The following is a 23,490-nucleotide window of genomic DNA, read 5'->3' as shown; positions in this document are numbered from 1 at the left end:
TGTAGTTACAAAATTACGATTTTTATCTCACAAGATTTCGTGACGTTTTCCCGACGTCAAAAATTTGGGATGTTTAATGCAGTATGTTTTATGATCTCGTCCTTAAGTGTTAATAATTTCTTGACAAAACTGATTTCTTGTCATTTCATGACGGGACAACTTTTTGAGAAATACCCATAAGCAGGGGTCGGACAAAAAGTGCCGATGACGTCAAACCACTTATAGGATGATTTCAAATAGTATTTTTGATTTTCATAAACAATAATTTATTTTATTCACTGAATTCCATTGATTTATTTAGGATTATTTTGTTACTTCATTAATGCTACTTTGTTACTACATGTCACACGGAAGTTTAAATAAAAACATCATCTTGTGTGCAAGATTACGTCATCCGTACTTTTTGTCCGACCCCTGGCCATAAGGCTGGTTTCGTTTCAGTTAGCTCGGAATAAGGTTATTGTAGTATTTAAGGTATCTGTACGAGTGCTCGTCACTATACTTAATAGTGGCCATTTTTTATTTTACGTAAGTATATCATTTATATAGAGATAGAGGTGATAGCAGGGTGTCGTCTATTGGACATTATCGTGTCATGCACCGATGTTAATAAAAGTTTCGTACTACCTACATTCGTTCGTTTCAATGGAATTTCAATGCAAGTAATAATAAAATCGAGCATCAAGCCACTGTTCTTTTACTAATACACATCTTGGTTACCTACGTGACGAGATGACTGATCGAGTGATGGCCGACGTAATCCAATAACCGATTGACAAATTGCCCGCCCGCACCTGCCCGCAATTTGCCCAGGCAAAGGCAGTGCCGCATTCATTATTGCCCGGAAGATGCTCCCGCGCGCCCTAATATAATTGTATCGGTTTGGCATACCCTTGTTAGTTGTAGTGTACTTGTAGTGTCTCTTGGTTTCGCACGAAATACTGATCCTGGCATGCTTTATAAGTACAAATCAATACGTAAGAATAACTGTTGAATCCTTCCTTACCAATATTGTAAATGCGAAAGTAACTCGGTCTGTATGTCTTTTCACCCTACCGAACATCTAATGTTTTACGCATGCGAAGTCGCGGGAAAAAGATAGTAGAAAATAATTTTAAAAATAACAAAACTGAGAACTCTTGCCTAGGTCTTACGGAGAAGGTATCAAAAACCTAATTTAATTCACGTTTCTCATTTCGATTGTTAACATTTTGTTTCATTCGTACAGTCTAACCATTTGATTACTGATCCACCGTAGCGTAAGAACGTTCTCACAGTAAGTGTCATAATAAATTCCCTTGTCAATCAATGCGATGTCACTATGACTTTTTCTACGAAAAGGTTCCACAGGTGGGTCACTATTCATTTGGTTCGAGTGTACATGACAATAATTACTTAAGGCATCATGCAGTAACAATGATATACTTAATAGCTATATATAATTTGCACAGATGTGAGCGTGATTCTCGCCATGCCACATTCACTTTTTTCCAACAAAAAACCAAATAGACGAAAAGTGTTATGAAGTAAAACATCACCTATTTATGTCAATAGACGTACGTTCCGTTTCACACGGCCTCATAAAAAGGCTGTGTGATCAAAATCAATCCCCATACGGCATCGGCACCCTGGCACCCTTTCCACGCGGCCTACGGCGTAGCCGCGTAGCGCTTCGTAGCTGAAAGGACACGCTACGCGGGCGAAGCGTGGGCTGTCCCAGTGCCAGTGCCGGCGTATGGCGTAGTACGCGATATTGATCCGGGTTTAGGGCGGTCTCTTGTTAGGGTTGCTGCCAATTTTGAAAAATTATGAGCTGTACTCATTTGAATGAAGAAAAAAGTTGTGAATTTGATGCGTTTTATACTGATTGTAGCTCTCGCTACTGTTGTATTTTGGACGATTAACATGTCCTATGCATCCGTAGGGTCATTAGTTGCGTAATAGGGACCCGCTGGTTTGGAAAGCCTTTTCCTTGGACTTTCAACTGGCCCAGTTTGCACTTCTGTCTAGCCATCCCATTCCCATTAATAGATAGATTCAATTTGATGTAATTTAATTTAATTCAATATATGTAAAATAATGTGTGATATAATGTTATGTAATAATGGGATTAATTCCTAAATAAAGAAATATATTCATCCCGCCATCAAAGGCAAAATGGCGCCGGTAGCTATCTTGGAACACCCACTCATTGGTTAACACGTGCATACGGTAGATGGGGCCAGCCTGGTCCCTTAATGTTTCTTAATTCAGCTCTTACCTACGGCACCCAACTGCCAACCATTATTTTTTTTGTCGCTGTGATTTTTGGGCTGTTTTTTTTATTGCGATAGGCAGTAGACATCCCTAACCGCGCCCGAATCAATCGGCCGCTCCCCGCGTGTCCACGCAACCGTGACCACGTGTGCGACCTTCGCTGACGTGACACTGTTATGCTAAATCGTCCTGACGACTGTTGACCACTGACTTTGGCGCGCCAACTTTAGAATGAGGCCGTTAGAACTTGGAAGTTAGGACGGTGCTCCGTTTTGTGCAATAGTGCTCTTCCCTACCGCTAACTCTGACTGACACGTCGTGATTCTATTATCTTTGGCAGTTGACTCAAAAATGCATTTTGTGACGTAACTGCCAACGCCGGCGATGAACAATATCGCGGTGAATATCGCGTTGATAAGCCCTGACGCGGTGCGTCAAGTGCTAATCTTTGTTATTGTTTATTTACAGTGTCAGCTAAAGCGACAATGTCTGTGATTGGTTTAGTCTATCGTTTTTTGAATGTGTAGATAATTTTATCGAGCTCCCTTGCTTCGCCGCATCTGTTAATTGATATATTAGGCACACTCAGCTCTTACGTGTATCATCGTTATGTGCATCATATCAGTGCACACAAGCACACTACACTTCGATTTACCGTCGATATTAACCCGCACACTCCCTTTACACAACACAGGGAAGCCTCATAAAGCCGTGTATACACTACACAACGCGCGCGATAAATTAGGTGCGAAGACGGCGTTAAGTGGCGCACCGCGCCGCGATCGATACCCACCCTCCGTGCCCTGCGGCCATTGTCAGTCGCTAACCGGGACCCGATTGACTAGATATGACTGTCGCAAATCGTCCCGACTCGTGTCCGGATCATGTTTTGGGCTCTCTTTCGTTTTACCTGCTGTTTATTCTGAATTACCTATTTGTTTGTGTCGATAAAGATGTCACAAGTTTAATTATTGCGGGAGCTGTTTTACCGGCTTTTAAACACATTCAATAGATTCCGTTTGCCGTTCGGTCTTGAGTGCATCGCACTTAGTTGATATATACACTAAAATGAATGTCAAACCCGCCGTCAAATCTGATGTTAAGTAAATTTTGGTTTGACTTACTATAAAATATTAATTTGCTTAGTTATGTAGCAGCAACATCTGTTCAATGCATTCCAAAACAACACAAATATCCTTTATTGAACACCACAAAGCAATATAATTAGTTTGCATAAAAGACAAAGAGCAAAGTAGACAATACGCAGTTTTATCTCTTTCGGACGACCAATCGATCTCTTCTAGGCAATTAGAGAACCCATGTTAATGCCTTGGATAGCAGCAGATTGAATCTCAAAAACTGTCGTTAAAGAAACTCGTCTATTTACCCTCTAATATAGCAACCAAAAATACTAAATAACATAAACCCAGAGATAGATCTTAGCCCCAGCGGAAACGGAACAGCGGGACGGAGCAACCGGTAAATGATGAAAAGAACGCAAACACCTCGTGTAATCTGGTGCGGTCGGCGGCGATCCCGCACCGGAATGTGACCGCAGCCCCGCAACCCCGGAACCCCGCAACCCCGCAATTACGGTCGCGGACCGCCGCGGAACCTCCCGGCTCAATCACCACCCCTGTTAGAGATAGGCGCTTGACTTGACATTTTCTTTAAAGTTCACCAAAGCCTATTAGATTTTGACCATCAATTATTCTTGATGCGCTAGTCCGATTCGTGCTTGGCCGGTTTTGGTGTTTCTAACCACATTCATATCGAAAAAAATAAAAAAAAATTAGGAAATTGTTTCACACGTTGTTAATTTCCAGCAACTTTATTGGTCCTGTTTCTTATCATTTTGTCATAAAATTTAATTCCGAATAATGTTACGGTTCCAGAAAATTATGGTACTTGTGACAACTTTTTTATTTTTTATTAAGAGCAGTTGAAAACCGTAACCATACTTAAGTTATTTACTTTAGCAACAGCATAGTAAATTATTTATATGCAGAAGAGAGAATGTTTTGAATTTCTGGATAAATGTCTATTGATGAAGTCTCATTAAGGTCATACCGTATACCGTGCGAAGACGAATGAGTAATCTTAAATAAAATAATTGTATACAGTTTAACACCACTACCCTTCATATAAACAAAATTCAATGAGGCATCCAATGAATGTTCACGTTCGTCCGTGAACAGGAAAGTCCTACCTGTCTGTGTCATCACATTTGACACCGTGCCAAACATTCGGAATAGTAAAATTTCTCAAGTTCATTGAGAAGGCCGGTACACGGTTCCGTTCGTTTTAACGGCCATTCGAAAGCGAGCGTACTCAACATTAATTCTCGATAAGGAGTTGAAGAATTGAACCATAAACTAACAGTGTGTTCGTGGCTCTATCTACGGAGCCGGAATACGTCTAGACGGCGTAATGCCGGGCCACGGGAGCCGGATAATTAGGCGATTAATGTCTTGATCTGCCGACTTAGGTGACGCGGGATTCTCCTTAAACCTGGGGATTGTGACGGGAACTTAGCGGTATACAAGCGCTGGTAGGATTATCAAATTGCTTCCCTTTATGACTCGGAAAACTGAGACGCATTGCGAAGGCCGCTTACTTAATTGAGCCCGCATTTAAATAACATCGTGTCAACAGAACAAGCTGTTACTAAATAATAATGAGTAGGTTAAATAATTGATTTATCGACGCGACGCACCGTTAAAGTTATTTATGTAGAACACAAAACATGAATCACTTACGGCGACAATAAAATCGCCATAATAGAGTTACGAAATAAAATAGGTATCGGCAATTCGTAAGACACTTCTTGTTTTTCCATTCAAAGTTGTTTGTAAATACGAACGCAACAGGTTGATTTGTTTTGTTAGGCTAATTGTTGACGCGATCATTTAGTATTTTAGCTTTCGCTTCGAAAAACTGAAATGTCACCTAGAGGATGTCAGTTCGTAGTTTCCAACCTCCTCCCGATCTCTTTGTTTTCAGCAGAATTGGTGTAGTTTTAAAATAGTTTTTACTTTCTCATCGGCCGACTCGACTGGACTAACCCGTTCTGCCGGCTTTGCCCTCGGTCAGTACGACACCTGATCCGAGCTGCACATGTCCCTACCCAGCCATTATTTAGACAGATGCTATCCAACCGCTTTAGCGATGATAAGTAGCTTCAAACGATCGTACATTACTCAGAATTCCAATAACCGTGTAGGATACAATTCAGTGTCACACATATGATAGTAATTTCTTAACTTTCTAAACGCTAAGTGCCGAAGCCGATTTATTTATGGGCAAAGATAAATGGCCATCTGGGCGTGTGCCGCCTCGCCTCCTCGCCCGAATTCCTGACTACGGAGCTATTGGTGGCATTTTACACTCGTATTAACTGAACTGCTGTTGTATTTCTAACAACTAAATTGCATAAGACACTTCATTTGGTCGTAAAAGGTTCTTTTTATGCAGTCATGTTAGCCTTATTACTGATTGTTAAGCCCGGTTTAGACTTGAAAGAAAAATTCGCTCATCCAGTAGAATAATGACAAATTTACAAGAACAAAAGTTTTAGATTTAAAATTTACGGTTTAATGTCTTTAAATCACTTTTTTGTGTAATCGTTACAAAGCAATTGTGTCGATGTTTTGTAGGATGAGCGAATTGTGCAAGTTGCATTACATTGCAAGGCCGTAAAGCCAACGAGTTTGTGGTCGTAAATCGAGCGCCGCAACGTAACGCAACTTGCACGATTTTTCTTGCAGGTCTGTTTAGACTTAGGCTGCAAAGGCGATTGTTTTTTGCTAAAGTATAATTTTCTGACACAAGCTACAGGATTGGTAGCTCTAAAATAGCAAAAGTATCGTCGATTTCCACAAGCCTCAATTACGCCATAGACAGTTCCATGGCGCATGGGCCGGCCCCGTGTCGAATGGTGGGCGAGATGGATTGTTTCACCTCGGCCCGTTGGACGTTGACCCACGCACCCGCCCGGCTGTCACGCCTCCCGGCCGCTAAACCCTCGTCTCCCCAGCAGACATCAAACGTTTATCCTGACCAGCTACAAAACAACAACGTTTCGTCTACCGTATAATTATTTAACAGAAAATCTTAAGTTTGAAATATGTGGCTGCATTGAATTTTGCGAAGTCTCTACGTCATTAATTTTTAACGTGATTATCATGATAATATCTCGGTTCTGTTTTGATGAAACGAAATGATGGAAGTTTATTTCACTGTCACTAAAGCAAACAAACTGCCGTAAAAGATACAAACTACCATAAAATACATAATAATTAATATAGATTGAATTGCACCCTGTCGTTTCTCCAGCTGACCGCATCGCATGATTGATTATAATATCTGTTGTTGAATTTAATTAATACAGAGATATCTCAATACTTCTTTTGAACTGGCATTTTGCTGCTGTAATTTTTTTAATGATTTTGGCATGTAGCACTTTTTAAATCAGCACACTTGTTTAAAACATTGTCTAAAGCGTTTTAGTTTGTTTACGCATTTTTGTTCTCCGGACACTTCGTGTAACCGTGTGTTTCGGGAATATTATCTAATCCAAACATTATCTCACAGCGGCCGATCTGTTTGTTATTAGCCGAGATAACGCTCTTCCGCTCCGCGCTTTGGTGACGAACATCACACACGCTGGAGGTTTTTTTGTCTTTTTTAGTAGGAAATGTTGAATTCTTATCTCGAGTTAAAATTACAATTACTTTACGTAGAACTGAAAATAAGTACGAACTGTTTAAATCTACTTATCGTATAAACCGATTACGACAAAATCGAGAGGGTTTAATTAGTTCATCTGTTTGGGGTTCTTGTACGTAACAATCGTCCGTTCTTAATCGTTAGCTGTGTAATTATGAATTCTCTGTAGCAGGTGATAAAAGAAACGTGCACAATAACAAGACGAGACCTAACTGTATAGCATCGCGCGCAGGTTAAGCGTCAACTCCACTTAACATTGTTCCGCTTGGTCAAATAAATCACGAGAGTGTGGAAACCGCCCGTTAGCTTGATTAATTAGCAGTAAGGGCTGTGTGGGCTGCGCGCGCGCAACCGGGGACTGTTCATTGTGGGAACATCAAGTGCGCTAGAAACGCACACACCGTTCACCGACCGCTTTTCACTAACCGCCAACTTGGCGAGGTTATGGTGTTGTTATGCTTCAAAAACAAGAAGTTGTATGTTTGGAGTTTTGGTACAATAGTGTTGTTGTTTCAAAATATTTATTTATCCGCTTATGCGCGTAGGTTTTTGTCTTTTGAATGTTGTGCAAGGCGTCGTTTGTCTATTTCTCAGGTAATCTTGTCTTTCTCTGCGAATACCTACTGTTCTTTCATCTCTATTCTGCCTTGTTATTATAAACATGATACGTATTATACTTCCTAAGTCTACAAATCTTACCTAAAGAAGTGTTCTTCGAAACAATATAGCTCTTTTGTTACACACATAGTACGCTAGCGATAATTGAGAATTCGTCGAACGTTACCGTTAAACGTCGCGTCAGCTTAGCTCATCCCCGCATCACACTACACCTGCTTCGCTTTCAAATTGCGATGCGTCCATTGAGCATTTACTGTTCAGAACTTTGTGCCACTTCGCTATAACGTCGTCGATGTATACAGCCCACTAGGGGAGCTCGCATACGTAACGAGGCCGTGGGAAGATGCTGTGCTTCCTTCCACGCTTGAAACGTCAACTTGTCATAGTCCTTAACGGCTTCTATTATTTTATTACGAATACCTCTTAGTCAGTTTGTTAATAAGTTCGAAAGTTTACTTGTTGTTCGCAGGTAAATGTTTGCGAAACTTTAAACAGTTTTTAACTGACTTCGGAGTTACTACTCAATATAAAGTATTTCACGGGTTAAATTTCAATTACTTTAACCATTGACATCTATGTACCTTACGGCTTATGTCGATGACTTTAACACAGTTGCCAAGCAATTTATGTTCCTCGTAATAAATATGGTGAAATGGAACGGGTGGTGAAGCACCAGGACTCCTCAATAATGAACGTCTCTGCATCGAAAAAATTAATCTTTTGTAATAGGTGACGAGCAATTGACATTAAACTATTGTATCTTAGATAATTTACACTAAATAGTGTGAAAAAAAAAGTTATAACAAAAATTGAACCGACTACAAAAAAAAACCATGGAAATAATTTTCTAGCAGTCTGAAGTCGGTGCCTCAGTAAGTCAGTACGAGCCAGCAGGAGTGATTGAAGCCCAATGTATGTAGGTGAGGTAGACGACTATAGGTCCACTCCTGCTGGCTCGTGTTGAGGCACCGACTACAGTCAGACTGGTAAAAAAATATTTTCATGTTTTTTTGTAGTCGGTTCAATTTTTTGTTTTTAGATTTATAGTTCAGTGGTGATGTAATAATGCGTCGCGAGAGAGAGCCTCATGCGTGGGGTTGTTGAACGGTGTCGGCGCGACCGCAGTATTCGCGTTTTATTAATAAAATGCGTGTGACGTGTATCGACGGGCGCGTATCGGATCGGGCTATTTATTGATGCGCGCGCGCACCGCCGCTCGCCGACTATCGATCGGGAAGTCGGCACTGCTGTACGAAATTATTGACTGTGGTTGCTGGTACCGTTTCACCGATTCGTCTCACTTGAGAAACAAATTAATGGGCCAATGCCGATTGCGACAATCGTGCCCATTTAACGTTATTTTGTTTAAAGTCACGGTTTTAATCACTAATTGCTTAGTGGAGTCTATGATGCTTTTGTTTACTATACCTTCGGTAATTGAAACGAGTCCCGCGGCGCAAGTGCACGAGGCTATAACACCGTACGTATGTTTGAAACAAAGCGCTCAGGAGGGGGGGTCGTGTGTCGGGGCAGCTGCGTCCCCGTGCCTCGAACTGCGCAGATGGTTGCTCGAGACCCGGTGTTTTACCGCTCGCTCATTTACGAGACTTCTAAAATAATAGGGCGTTGCATTAAGATTCTGTTTGTTTATATTATGTATGTTGATGAGTTATTTATTAATTGACTGAGTATTTAAATACCCTTCGCTTTTACGTAACAAAAAATTAACATTGAAGGCATCATTAGATCTACGATAGGTACATATTCCGGAAGCTTTAAGTGCAACATGTCCGTTTATGGATAGGCCTCCTATTTCGTCCATATATAGGGTGGTGCGGCCTGCGGGCGGTCGTGACGTCTGCGGGCGAGGGGCGGCGTGACGTAACGCGCACGTGGGCGCGCGGGACAGGGACGCAGCGCCCCGCGCGAGCGGGATGGCAAGAGGGCGGGCGCCGGCCACAGGGCGCGCGCGAACTGACAGATTTCCACGCGCTCGATACTATCTCGAATTACATTATCTAACGTCGATACGAAATGTCTATGAATTTTTTTATTATCGCGCCTTTCGAGCGTCAATTGGTCGGAAACCTTCAACTATGCTCTCTATTTACGACCGGTTCCGGTGGCCGCGGCGCGGCGCTCCAAGCGCAGCGGTTAACCTCGCCTCGGCCGGTTGTAAACAAAGCGCGCGCAGATTTTCCGCGACGTTGCCGCATCGCCGCTCCACCTAGCTGTCAAACGTTTCTATTTTTCTTTCGGCTAACCACTAATTTCCCAGTATTTTGTCTCGCACGCTCCGAGCCCTTGAAGCTTTGCATGTTGGCTGTCTGGAATTATTAGGTTTCGGAAATTACGGAGATGTTATTATGTAACATTGGTTAATGTAAGCGGCGTTTTCAATTTGAATAAGTACTATCTGTATGGTAATTTTAAATAAGCATTTCCTTTTGGGTGTGCATATTTTGCTCAAATTATGTTTAAAATGTCTGATAAAACGTTACATCGGTGTAGTTCAGAGGTTCCCAAACATATTTTTCTCATAGATTTCTTTCGAAGTTTTATTTTAGGTAGACCTCCCAAAACTCCTAAAATCCCCTTTTTTCATGCCAACGTGGACTCCGGGGATCCGCCTGGACTTCTTTGGGAACCTCTGGTGTAGTTCAAAAAGTTGGGTCATTTGGACAGTTATCTATCTGTATAAAAGGGCTGACTGGAAAAGAGTTCCGTTGTGTTAGGAAAATTACTTATACAAATCTATGGTGTTTGTTGTTTATCGTACATCGGAAAATTTATTAACTAAGTACAACACCGGTTGTTCAACCAGTCCAAACTTTTTTAACTCCGCCCAATAACAATAAACAAGGCCGAGTCTAATTGCTGAAGTATTTAAAAATACCACGATCCACGATAGTGTCACGATATCTGGTCGTTGGGACAACATTCCCATTTTGAATTAATTCCCTTCTCCAACGCTGCTGTTGATGCCTGCCTCGCCTACCCTACGCTCGCATCTGAGGTGTAGACGCGATGCGGGATGCGGTATAGAAGTAGTGGCGGTGGCGGGATTATTGAGGTTGCGGCGAGCGGCGAGCGAGCGGGACGGCGGGCGGCCCACGTGTCGCACTATAATGTTGTTGCGCTGTCACCCTCTCCGATAAATCTCACCGCTCACCGCTACTAGACGCTCGTAAAATAACATATTTATCGCCTACAAAGCACACACCGACACACTTTATATTCCCAGCGCCCCCGGCTTTATTTCTGCCGTCTTATTTAAATACGCACCAAGATGCTTATCGGAATACCAGTCGCAAATTGATTCGGCTGTCACGGTAGTTTGGCCGTTTATCTGATCGTTATCGGTAACCATTAGCAGCGAGAAACAAACAGTCCTTAGGTAAGAGCGGTGATAATCGTGCGATGGCGTTCGGGAGGCGGGCGGGCCGCGGCGCGCTCCTGCCCGCTATCGATCCCGGCGCAAGGTCGTGCCAACCACCGGCACCGGCGCCGCTCCGCGCGAGCTCACACCACGCCGCACCCGCACCACACACTAAATATGCGCCCTTGAACCTTGTAACAACATTAAACAACAACATATCCGCGGAACTAAGGATCTGCGGGAGATCGGTCGCAGCTACTTGAAACGATGAAGACATTATCGATTGAAAACCATTAGATAATTACAGTTACATCAAATATCCACCGCGATCTCCCATTTGCATGTTCTTAGCAAAGGGCGTTGCCATTCTTGGAGTGTTCACTTGGGTGGCGTTAGTGCGACAGTTATGTAGTTATCAGTAGGTAAATATTAAGAAACCAAATTAACCGATGAACACCCGAGACGACCATATTTAGCTCTACAATCTAGTAGGTAAATATTAAGAAACCAAATCAAAAACCAGGATATAAAACTAGATAAATTAGTCTACAATATAACGTAGGACTTCGCTATAAGTTATGTTGTTACAGATTTTCATCAAAAACCAGGATATAAAACTAGATAAATCCATAGTCAAAATACCATAAACGGGACTTACACGCTATTATTACACAAGTAATAGTTACCTCGACTATATTATTGGTAACGTTACAGTTGCCGAATCTCACGAGTAGACTCATTAGGCAATATTAGAGCGAGCGAAAAGCATAATCCCGACAGTTGCATTACGCGGACTACGAACAAACATTACGCGCTCGTTATGAAAAGTGTCAGCTTCCATTACACGAAAACTCCGATCGATAAATCCTTAGACGCTGAATTGCCCGAGTCGTGACTATTGTACCAGACCAGAGTAACCGTAGTTTGCGATAACGGCCCTCGCTGAATGCCGAAGCTCAATAAAATGAAATCTACTCTACTCGTTGTAGCGGTATCTACGTAACGCTGTTTACTTAAAATACTAGGTCGATCTTCACTATCCTCAACAGTCTGTAAGATATTCAGTTCTAATTGGTCTTTGATATGTTCTTTAAACTGAGACACGCTAAATTGAGACAAAACGTCTGAACGCCGTGAAATTGCAGATATTTTATATATGTTAAAAAACATTATTGTCCTGAGCTGCTCGGAAATATCTTTCACTCCGTCCAGACGAAGAATGTGCCACCTATCTCGGAATTCTAACTATAGAACAGGTATGTGCAAGTAGACAATTAAACAACCTTACTAGGGAGCTTGATATTGACAAGACACCCGGTTGAGACGTACTCTGGTGAATCATTATAGAGCCTTAAGGCCACTTTTCTATAATACTGAATTTAATCTAAGTATAATATTTCTTCTCTGTCAATTCGTCATTACTTAAGTGTCGATGTTATTAGTATTATTATTACTTTCTTTGTGCCCAAGTGAACTCTGTGCGGGCATTCTGCTATTATTTGTACTTACACTGCTATTACCGGCGAGAACCTGTAATTGGCTTTCTGTATCTATTGTTATTTTTAAATGTTTAAAGCTGTTGGTTCAAAAAATAAAAACATTAAAAAATTATCTCCGCTCATTAACGTGATTAATTATCCGTCGCTCATCGAAACAGTTTAGCCATTCAATTTATCTGACGATCGTCGTAATCGATATAACGACACCGGCGATAGCGGGGCGAACGTGCGATAAGCCAGGACGGTATCGCGCGAACTAGTTCATCTGCACACACACCTGGAGCTAATGTCAAGGCTCCTCGCTTGGAACTGGTCCAGTACAAGACGCAGGAAAATTTTCTCCAGATGTTGAGTTTTTGGAAAGAGAGAATGTTAAGTTCGGAGATTTCAGGATGCGTTTTTGTCAGAAACCATCAGGAACGGTTATTTTTCAAATTCGGCGGTTTTGGCTAGGGTAATTGAGGATACGCGTTCTCTTCCGAATTCCTTTCACTGGAAGCTTGATAAAGTTGACTTGATTAAATTTGAGAGTATCTTTGTAATTTAAAAGCTAAACTTAAGCAAGAGTTTTTCTCTCGCAGTAAGGCGTCTTGCTTGTTGTCTTTGGCACACGACATGTTTGATGGATATAATAAATAGTTTGATGCGGAAATTACCTCAACGAGGCGTTACATCTGGTATGTTTTTCCAAGGAATTTATAATATTATCAATTAAAAATATGTCAGCGACGTTTGCATGTGTGCTCGCGACAAACACAAGCACGTGCGCCGAGATCGGTCGCCTCGGTCCGACGTGAGACGTCACGCGGATCGCCTCCGCCCCGCCCCCTAGCACGAGCGAGATAGCTGCGCACGGAGCGGCAACGTCGCCCGCAGTTTTGTTTTCGCTTGTAACGCCGGTGATAGGCCGGGTTTATCTTCCGATTGCGAATGCAACAACAGCTATTTCGAGCGCTCCGCGCGCCTCACCATCACCACTGCAGTACGGATTTTATCGCATCGCCACTATGCCTCTATTGTTGATATTTTCGGCTTTATCCGTGACCTTCGAGCGATTTCATTTCATGCTAATTGATTAATCTTGGTATGCGGCAGGAATACTAATTAGAATGACAACTTCAACAACGTTGCCACTACCGTCGCCCGTAACTTTTAATTCTTTAATAAATAGGTAAATATTTTTCTTTCTATCTTTCAAAATGTTATGGCCTATTTTCACTTTCCTTAACAAAATTTGTTCATTTTCTTTACTAACTTGAAATATCTAGGTACCTACTACACCTTAACTTTATTTGTAGAGAGGACGAAACATTAAATTTATGCACGCAAATTACTGCTTTACCATTGAAGAAGACAAAAGACCATGAACAGTCAATGTCAAGGGTACTCAACTCATGATCATCATGGCTATAATTGTCCATTATTTCGACTCGATCTGTTTTCATGACGTCTTTGCTCATTTGAGAACAATTACATTTGAATATATTTTTAAGCAACCTTAGGTAAACCTTGGCGTGACCACAAATAAAGTATTTCCATTGGAAATACTGCACTTTTAGCAGGATATTTTATTTATTAGACGTTATGTTCGTTCTCCTTGAATGTAATGGGAAGAGATTCTCACATCTAATATGTGGGAATGGGAATCTCCAAGAAAAATCTATAGAATTTGGTACAAACATCGGGATCAGGGGTCAATCTGTTCAACGAAAAATTTCGGCGTTCCTTTCCTACTTAGTCGGTAGAGAGCGTATCTTAACGTCGTACTGACATTACTAACGGCTATTTGACCGAAAATACTTACTTAAGTGCCCAGCTAAACGTTTTACTTGTTCTTTTACAGAGGGCGACCAAGGCTCCTGGGAGAGTGGACTGTCCTACGAGTGCCGTTCCTTGCTCTTCAAGGCCCTCCACAACCTAATCGAAAGGTAAATAATTAGTTCAACCAAACATACCTATGCTAGGTACGTTATCCACCGTAGACTATCGCGTCTCCTTGCAGCAGCTCTGTGTATGATCAGGTTCTTACAACAAACACGACTGCCGCGAAATATCTCGGCCGGTTAGAACTTGAAATATTTTTTGTGCACGTTTCAAAAAGAAAGAAACAGGTATAAAGCAAACATTCGGACATGCAAAAAAGAACGGCAAATCTTACAACAGTAGGCTAACAACTAAGAACTTGTCCCATTTTTGTTACAAAGCTAACAAGATCGATATCATTCACCTGCAGATTGATGGCCAATAGCATTGTGAACGGGTATTTATTGGTCGTGTGGCACTAGCGTCGCACGCGCAATTTGCGGCCATGCTTCGTGCGATCGATTGATTACACGCTTCACTTTGTTGTGACAGTATTTATTACCTTTATTATCTGTTAGACGTTTAGCAATTGTTGAATTATGTTTATATCTTTATTGAAAAATTGTCTTACATACGTTGATCTATCAACGTTTAGTTGTCGTCTGTTTGACGTCTATTTTGTTTCATGGTCTTCACCTTGATTCAAATCGACACATCAAGATTCCTTGCTAGATTAGCGTCATCTTAATTCTCACCTTCTGCGTCAGGGTGTTAGATTGGTTTATTCGAAACAGCAGTTCCACAATAATAGTATTTCGCGTCAATTAATTTGCACCTGGCAGCTGCGTTGCGCGAGCGCATCGTCCGTCGACATTGTTTCATGAAGGTCGTTGCATCGCCGGGCGTTCTAATGTCGTTTTTTGCGAGCAGGATCGCTCTGGCCGCGAGCTATGCGTCTTGCTAATGCTGGTCTTTGTTTATTTTTCATAATTTAGGAATTTGCTCGCTTTGTAATTGCAACGTTTTGCTTGTGCCGCTTTTAGGGTAGGTAGCCTTGAGACCGAAAGTTTTTATGAAACTTGCCCCTAACTAATAATTTCCATGAATGTTAATATAAAAGTTTGCTCTTGATTTATTGTGCCTAGATATACATATAATGGCTGTCTGATACCACTTCCGATAAAAGTATGAGCAAAATTGAAGCTTTCAAATTATTCATTGGAACAGCCGACGCTATCAGGCTTATTCATCCTGGACGTTTGAAATCTAAATTAAAAACAGATACGCCTCTGTAATAATTGTATGCACTCTCGCTTATTGACATATTGTTTGTGTTCTCAGAATTCTTTGTAACTGATCTTTGTTTGCGTAAACACGGCCTGTAAGTACCGAATTAGTTCGATGTATGTTTGTAATTAGACCTCGTTTCCTAAATTATCTTTTTAAATGTTTTTGTGGCCTGTTTTGTCTGTTCTTAGTGGGAAATTCTAAAGATATTTCTGAATTAGATTGCTCTACGGTAGTTGAAGTAAGCTCCGCGTTCCAGGCTCAAGCTTCGGAATCGGGCATGAACGAAATCCAGACGAGTCGTTGACCCCGGCGGCACGTCAAAGCCACAATGCGCCCGAGACGAGATTGTGACCATTTTACGATGCTTAGGTACATACCTACTTGTAATCTTTAGGGATGTGAGACGCAACTTTTTGTTAACATTTGGCCACGAACCTAACCTGATTGAATTTAAATGTATTGTTTCTTCAAAGATTTGTGTGAAACAATTTTATTTGTACATGGTAGCGCAGTACTTACCTCGCCCTAAGCAATAACTCGTGACAGCGCCAGACGAAATATGGTGCGATGTTATCGCCTAAACAAAATTAGACTGTGCTAGCTCGCTTAAATTATATATCATTTCCTACCTACATCAACTGTCAGCGTTCCCACTACCTCCCACAGCATCTCTATTCCATTTAAATGGAAATCGTCGTAAATATGATATAGGCGTAGACTCAGACTTTTCTAAGGTCGGGCCGGGACATCCCGGCGGGGTCGGGGACCGAAACGGCGCGAGACGCACGCGATGCTGCCCGGCGCCCGGTACACGGCACTTTAGCACTGAACTTAAGTACTAGGTAGGTATTGTAGTGTATTTTATTTTGCGAAAAATGACGAAGCCCTGGCACTTTCGCGATCGAAATCCCGGTTGGTTTGATTTTGTATGGGAAGAGAATGCGCGCGGGTTTGTTTGGTGATGCTAGATTGTAGGAGTTTTCCTAGTTAAATAGTTTTAGACGGATTCCATTCTTGAGGCTTTATAATTGTGTTAACAATACATTGAAAGGCGATTAGGATTAGCGATTTATGATAAATTAGCAAAATAAATCTTCTACTTTTTTCTTCAATCAGTGACGCAGAGTGAGCATTTTCGTAAGGCAACCCGGAGAGTAAGAGAAGCGGACTTCGCTTTGTCTTGTTAAATTTTGGATGCAACGCCTGGCAGTTAGTGTCATATTTATTCTCATTAACATCACTTAAAAACTAGACAATCCGGTGGGAATCGAGTTGTCACGGCGCCACTTTATCGTTATTAAAAAGTATGTGAGATTAGGTTAACTTTTTTTTGGATGGATCGTTATATATATGCCGCACGAGTAGAAACCTTGGATGCTATATTTATACAAGCAATCTGCAACAGGCTAATAACAACTTTGCACAATCCCCACGCATACCGGGCTCCCAAACACCTGCGCGCGCGCTGATCCTGCAATATGGCAGTTTGCATGCGAAGCGCGCATCCCGATGTAACCCCGCTTAGCTGCCGCGGACTCATTGTGCTATAGCTACCGTTACTATGGCGACGGTTCGCATGATATGATGCATACCGTTAGACATGTAGTGAATTTATAGTTTTAATACGCTTCTATTAACTTCAGATGTAACTATCTATGTATATGAAACACTTTTTGAACTGGATTTTCACCCACTGAGGCTCTGAGGCACCTAATTCCCGTTGACATAGAAATATAAATTTAGTGTTTATTATCTCCATGCATTCTAAAACATCGAGACGAAACCCCTTGCCTTGCTTGCGGTTGTGTCACTCTGAAGATGAGCTCTGGTTGAGTTCGAAATGCGTCAGTGTAGTGCGGTGGTGGTGATAGATGGGTTTGTGTGATTTGTGTGTGTTCTTATAGTGTGGAGGTGGAGGAACTGCATGAACACGCATATTTTGCATAAGCTTAGCTATTGTAAGGTCGCGGGTGAGCAAGGAAATTCTTTTAGCGTCAAGTAGCGATACTAAACGGCGTTGTTTACATCGCTATCGGCGCCGAATGCGTAGGCGCAGCGATAGTCGCGGCCGCAGCGGCTGAAATAAACTCTCACTAATTAATTATAATTAGATCATTGTGTATGCTTCGAGCTTTATTAATAATCGAGTCGCGTGATATTTGTCTCCCCTTCACACTTCCACGCTCGCCGAGGGAGTGAAAGAGAAACCCCGAGCTAACAAGGTCAAACTTGCTTTTCATAACATAGCCACCCAACAAAGGCTGGTATGTGACTTATAAGTCTTAACAGAAGCAAAACAGCACCCGATACGTAAAGTTACAGCAATAATTATAAATTACTCATTGCGTAATTGCTACTTCTGAACGATTAATCACCACTGGTTTATGCTTCACAAAGAGATGTTATAATGTAAATAATTACATTATGCTCTTGTGTTGGGCTTGTTACAAGGTTTTAGTGACCTATATTTTTAATGGAGCGACATTCACACATGGGCAACGTCGACGCTTTCGTTTGGTTACGTATCGTGGCGTACAAGATTTGACAGATTCTAACACGATGCTAAGAGTCTGACACGGTTGACCGAGAAAATGTGCCGTATCTACTCCTCGTCGTAGTCTGAGGCTCGTTGTCATTCAATGGGATATCTTTCATAGGAGGGTTTGATTTCATAATTATCATATCCAGACTTAACATATCGGCCATAATTTATATGAGAATCATATTAGTTGCGATCAGCAGTGGAATCTTTAAGCCAAGTTTAGATCTGATAGAAAAATCATGCTAGTTCTATTGCATTGCGAGGCTGTAAAGCGGACGATTTTTAGTGGTCAATCTAGCTCCGCAATGTTACTTGCACATTTTTTCTTACAGATCTCAGCTAGGCTTTACAAGGCAAAGGAAATCATGCTTATTAGCTAATAGCGAACCAAGAGCGACTTACAACTTGAAAATCGCTCAAAATTAACCTCAACTTTCCTTCACGATAACAGCGATGATTTACTGCTACAAGGTTACAATCAGCTTTTATCTAGCTAGATATTACATTCACACAAACACCATAAAATATGGCCCGCACGCCGTTATCGGGTGCAGTTAGTTGCAACATCAGCCTTGCTGGTTAGACATGCTTCTATGTGTATGAGATATATCGAAAGTGCGCCGCTCAGGCTCTGTTTTGTATAGCTGCTGTAAATGCTTTATGATATTGTTATTAGCTTATATATAGCAGACAAATTCAGTTGAAACAACTAGCATAGTTGAACATAAAACTATCTTGAGTAATCGTTATTACTTACGAGTATAGTGTTGTTTATGTTGTTTCGTTAGCTAGGTATGTTGGTATGTACATAGTTCAGTAGAGGTTAAAAATATCTTTACATTTTAGTACCTTGTCACTGTGCCTTCTGACAATTTTATACAAAAGTTCAAACACGAAGTGATAGCGAGAAGGTAAGTAAAGTGTAAAGATATCTTTGACTTCGACTGTACCTATTTAATACTGTCAACAATTTGCTTAAATAGTAACAAATTATGAACGGAAAAATGTTAATTGCATTCAATTATTTCTTTATCAACAATTGAATTGTGTTTCTCTTGATCGAATTATAATTTGTAAATAGGATTGTTAAATGTTTATGGAAATAATCTGAACTGAACACCGCAGTGTTGTCAGAAGTAAAGCTATTGATTAATGATTAGACACATTACGGTCGGTTTCATCCACTGTTAAATTCCTGTTATTTTATATGATATATATTTAATGTATTTTCTGTTTTAAAATGGTGCTAGTGCCTTGTTAGATGTTTAATTAGCGGGAATAAGTACATGGATCGTTGGATAGAAGCGACAAGAGATGTTCTCAATACAATTTCGGAGTTGTGTGGTTAATAACTATAGTTCAGTGAAGCAATGTTGTGCTTGTCCATATTAACGTAACCTTTTTTCCGTTGCAGATGTCTGCTCTCGCGGGACTTCGTGAGGCTCGGCAAGTGGTTCGTGCAGCCGTACGACGGAGACGAGGAAGATGTAGGGAAAAGGTATTAAATTCAATAAAATAGTAAGAATGCTCAGTATTAACGGGGATTGATACATTTTTTGTGACATATGAGACTATTTCTCAAAAAGCATAGAAAGCACTGCCTACCAATAATATTTAAGAGTCCTTTGAGCTAAATAAAAGCCACAAAGATTCTGTCCTGTATTTGATCATTTGAAAGTAATGTTGGAAGTTCAATTTGAGACAGTTTATCAATAGCTGTTTCCAAATTGCAAGCGGTGGTAAAACGTCGGCTTGACTTCCTATATCGAAATGAGGATCTCTGTGTTATGCTCGTCAAGAACCAAGGGCACAACTTCGTTCACCCTCAAACATTTATTGTACTAACTTGATGATGTTGATGTCCTGTAGTCCCACAGCAAGGGCATAGAGCTCCCAGTAGGGACTTGTATGCGTCACGATATCGTAAGCAACGTCTTCAAGATCTCGTCAGTTGGAACCTGTTGAGGAGAACTCGTTCTTGACCGACTGTCTCGAAACTTGCCACTAACTAATGCTTGTTTGGAGTGATGGGAATCTCAAATAAACAAACTTTCATTAACTGTTACTTAATGTTTATAGATGTGTTCAGCCATTTCTACAAATTAATGTCATTGCAGGCACGAGTGAAAATCTCAAAATAGTCGTGAATAATTTACAGTTATGAATCATTTCCACTGAATCATTTAACAGATAATTTAATTAATCTCCATTTCAGTTGAACGGAAGAAACGACGTGATAAACTCGTATGATAAATATGATAAAAATGTTCTTTTTGTAAACGCAGTCGACGATCCCTCATTTCCCGTTTCCTAGGTACGGTCACTTAAAAAAATAAGTTTGAAACATACCCCTAGATAACTTAGCATTCGTTTCATATTATATTTTCGACTATAATATGGTATACAAAAATATTGTACGATAGTTTTGGACGACTAATTGTGATTACATTTAAATTTATTCTACATTATGTTGTTTTGTCAAAGTAGCCTTACCGCAAAGTTATAATAATCATCGATAACAATCATTTTAAATTACTTTAATAGTTGCTTTCGAAAGTGGCAATCGTAATTGCCTTCCCATTTTAGCGGCGCATTCCATTATGGAATCGTGTGTGCAATAAGCGCCGATAAAAAAAATCCTGGGATAACAACAACAATAGTGATTTGCGAGTGTGCAGACAAACGCATAAAATTGTTTATTTAGATAACGATAAAAGCGAAGGCGCAAATATGATGGCGCCTTGTGCTTATCTTGATTTGTTGTTCCACAAATGTTGGGAATTATATTCACGGCAAATGTCCCTCATGGAAATGTAGATATAGCTTTGCTGCCACAATGAGAGTTGACTTAAATTTGATACACCATTCCCGGAACAGGTTCGTTCTTTTTTTTTTAATGCGGCGGTAATAATAGATAGAAGTATGCTGTTAATCAAGCATAGTGTAGCTCTGTATTTATAAAAGAGTTTTTAGAATCGGTTCTTGTAATTTTTACCCTCTAAGTACCTACTACATATGGACAGTTAGGTAACCTTTTTAGTAAATTGAAAATGTTTTTCAGTCTTTCCTCCTGGAACAATATTTGTCGATATATTTACATTCACTATTACTATAGGGGTATTTTAAAGTTACTGTGAGTACTGGGACACCCGAAGCGGTTCCGCCACCAAGGACTACTCTCATTAGATTCATACTGTCCCTCTCACTCTCCCATAAGCGCGAGCGGGACGGCACGATGCGAAGTTGTAATTTCTAACTTCGAAGAGCTTTACTAAAACGTTCCCTCTATTGTTTCCAGCCCGTGGCACCTGTCTTTTTCGTTCGCGTTCTTCCTCCACGGCGAGAGCACGGTCTGCGCGTCAGTGGATGTGCGCCAGCACCCGCCGGTCCGCACTCTGACCGCGAAACGGCTCGCCCGGCTCAGCGCGAGGGAGCCACAGCCCGACCCTGACAACAAGGGTAAGGACTGGACACCAGGGGCGTTTTTACCCCAAGCCAAGGGGGTCCTGGCCCCAGACGGCTGCTTGCGAGGGGCGAAGCAGCCACCTGCTGCTGTTTTTTTCTTAAATGAAATGCTTTATCGTCGCAAAGCTAACTGGCTCAGGGCGCAAAATCTTTAAATATGCCTCTGCTGGATATTATCCAGATCCAGGAGAATAGATGAGCGAGCAATAGAAGCAAGCAAGCAAAACCAATATCTGACACATCAAAGCGTGCCTAAATATCTGATACGACTTTATTTATGGAGCCGGTAGAATGCGTCAAATATTTTCGTACGTTCTGTTGTGGCAGATATTAATGCAGTGGCAACCTCACCTTGCTTTTTCAATGAAAAAAAATGTTTAATCTAAAAAAAATCTTAATTTTCATCACAATATTTAAATGAAATACGACTATCTGTTGTTCTTTTGCGCTACTGACTATTTCCATATAAACTTTTAAACATTGCAAGACTTGATAAAAGAATAATTGTGGTTTATTAGCATGTTACTGTGCCTTTACATGGTAAATGGTGAAGGTTGTACATGTTTATTATGATCTTTTGTCACATTTAATGAGCTTGGACGTTCACTTAAAAAAAAACCTAGCAACGTTTTTTTCTATCCTCACTTTCGCTCTCTCCAATAACGATCTAGTCCAGTCCTTCAAAGTGGGCGATAACGCCCCCTTGTGGGCGCTGGAGGCCTAGAGGGAGAGACGGTAAGGAGCCCAGAAAAAAATCTTCACCTTCGTGCTTTCATTAGGCGATACTAATACGTTATTGATGTTTTTAAGGTGAAAAAATGGGGGGCGCTACAAAATAACTGATTTTCAAAGTGGGCGTTAGACGGAATAAGTTTAGGAACCTCTGATCTAGCCCGAAAAGCTTAGCTCTTAGTAACGCGGCTAAAATAATAACGCTATGTACGTTTGCAGTGATACTGGCGCCGTTCGGTCTGGAGGGCACGGTGACGGGACGCGACTGGAGCGACAGCGACGCGGCCACCGCGCGGCTTCTGGACGCGTGGCGGCAGCTCTACCCCCTCGAGCAGGGCTGCGGTGCCGTCGAGGTAACCATACCACAAAGATACAGTCGTGGAAACTGTGTCACGTATTCCTTTTCATAAACAATTTTGCTATGATGTCTTTGGCCGATGTATGATGGGATGTCAACATGACAGTTGTAGCACAAAGGTTCCACCCTAGTACGTGATTTCCTCCACTTTACAGTCTCCTGCGGTGATATCTGCCACAGCGAAGCGTGCAAAAATAACTCACTCGTCCAACCGGCCCTAGAAATAGAGTATCATCATCCCAGCCTATATACGTCCCACTGCTGGGCACAGGCCTCCTCTCAGAACAAGAGGGCTTGGGACATAGTTCCCACGCGGGCCCAGATCGGATTGGGAACTTGACACACAACATTGAATTGCTTCGCAGATTTGTGCAGGTTTCCTCACGATGTTTTCCTTCACCGCAAAGCTCGTGGTAAATTTCAAATGTAATTCCGCACATGAATTTCGAAAAAATCAGAGGTGCGAGCCGGGGTTTGAACCCACGACCCTCTGCTTGAGAAGCGATAGCTCAAACCACTAGGCCACCACGGCTTTAAGAGTTAATAGAGTATCAGATGCATAAATATTTTTGGGACGTTTTAATTAGGGTTTCTTGGAAGGCGAAATATAGCTATATGGCGTTGGTACCGTGAAGCTCGTTGGATGTTACAGTCTTGCTTACGATTGGCTCGTTTAGTTATATGTTAATAATCATAAATGTCTAAGTTTTCAAACGGATTTCACGAAAATAGCGCCAACTAGCCTATCAGAGAAATCGTCATTGTATTTGCCGTATTTTGGACGACTTCATCGCCGATCAGTTGGCTTATCTAGTTATAG

At 41.3% G+C, this 23,490-nt stretch overlaps 1 protein-coding gene across 1 annotated transcript in view; it reads left to right on the top strand.

Annotated features, from left to right (window-relative positions):
• The window catches only part of skd (mediator complex subunit skuld), a 72,663-nt gene that overhangs the window by 14,502 nt on the left and 34,671 nt on the right, over positions 1 to 23,490 (top strand). Inside the window, 4 exon segments of the mRNA XM_074087293.1 lie at positions 14,324 to 14,408; positions 19,530 to 19,613; positions 21,414 to 21,574; positions 22,532 to 22,665. Of these exon segments, the coding sequence (XP_073943394.1) occupies positions 14,324 to 14,408; positions 19,530 to 19,613; positions 21,414 to 21,574; positions 22,532 to 22,665 (464 nt within the window).

This window comes from Choristoneura fumiferana, chromosome 5, assembly GCF_025370935.1.
Source record: "Choristoneura fumiferana chromosome 5, NRCan_CFum_1, whole genome shotgun sequence".
NCBI classification, from domain to species: Eukaryota; Metazoa; Arthropoda; class Insecta; order Lepidoptera; family Tortricidae; genus Choristoneura; species Choristoneura fumiferana.
This window is presented reverse-complemented; position numbering and strand designations above follow the sequence as displayed.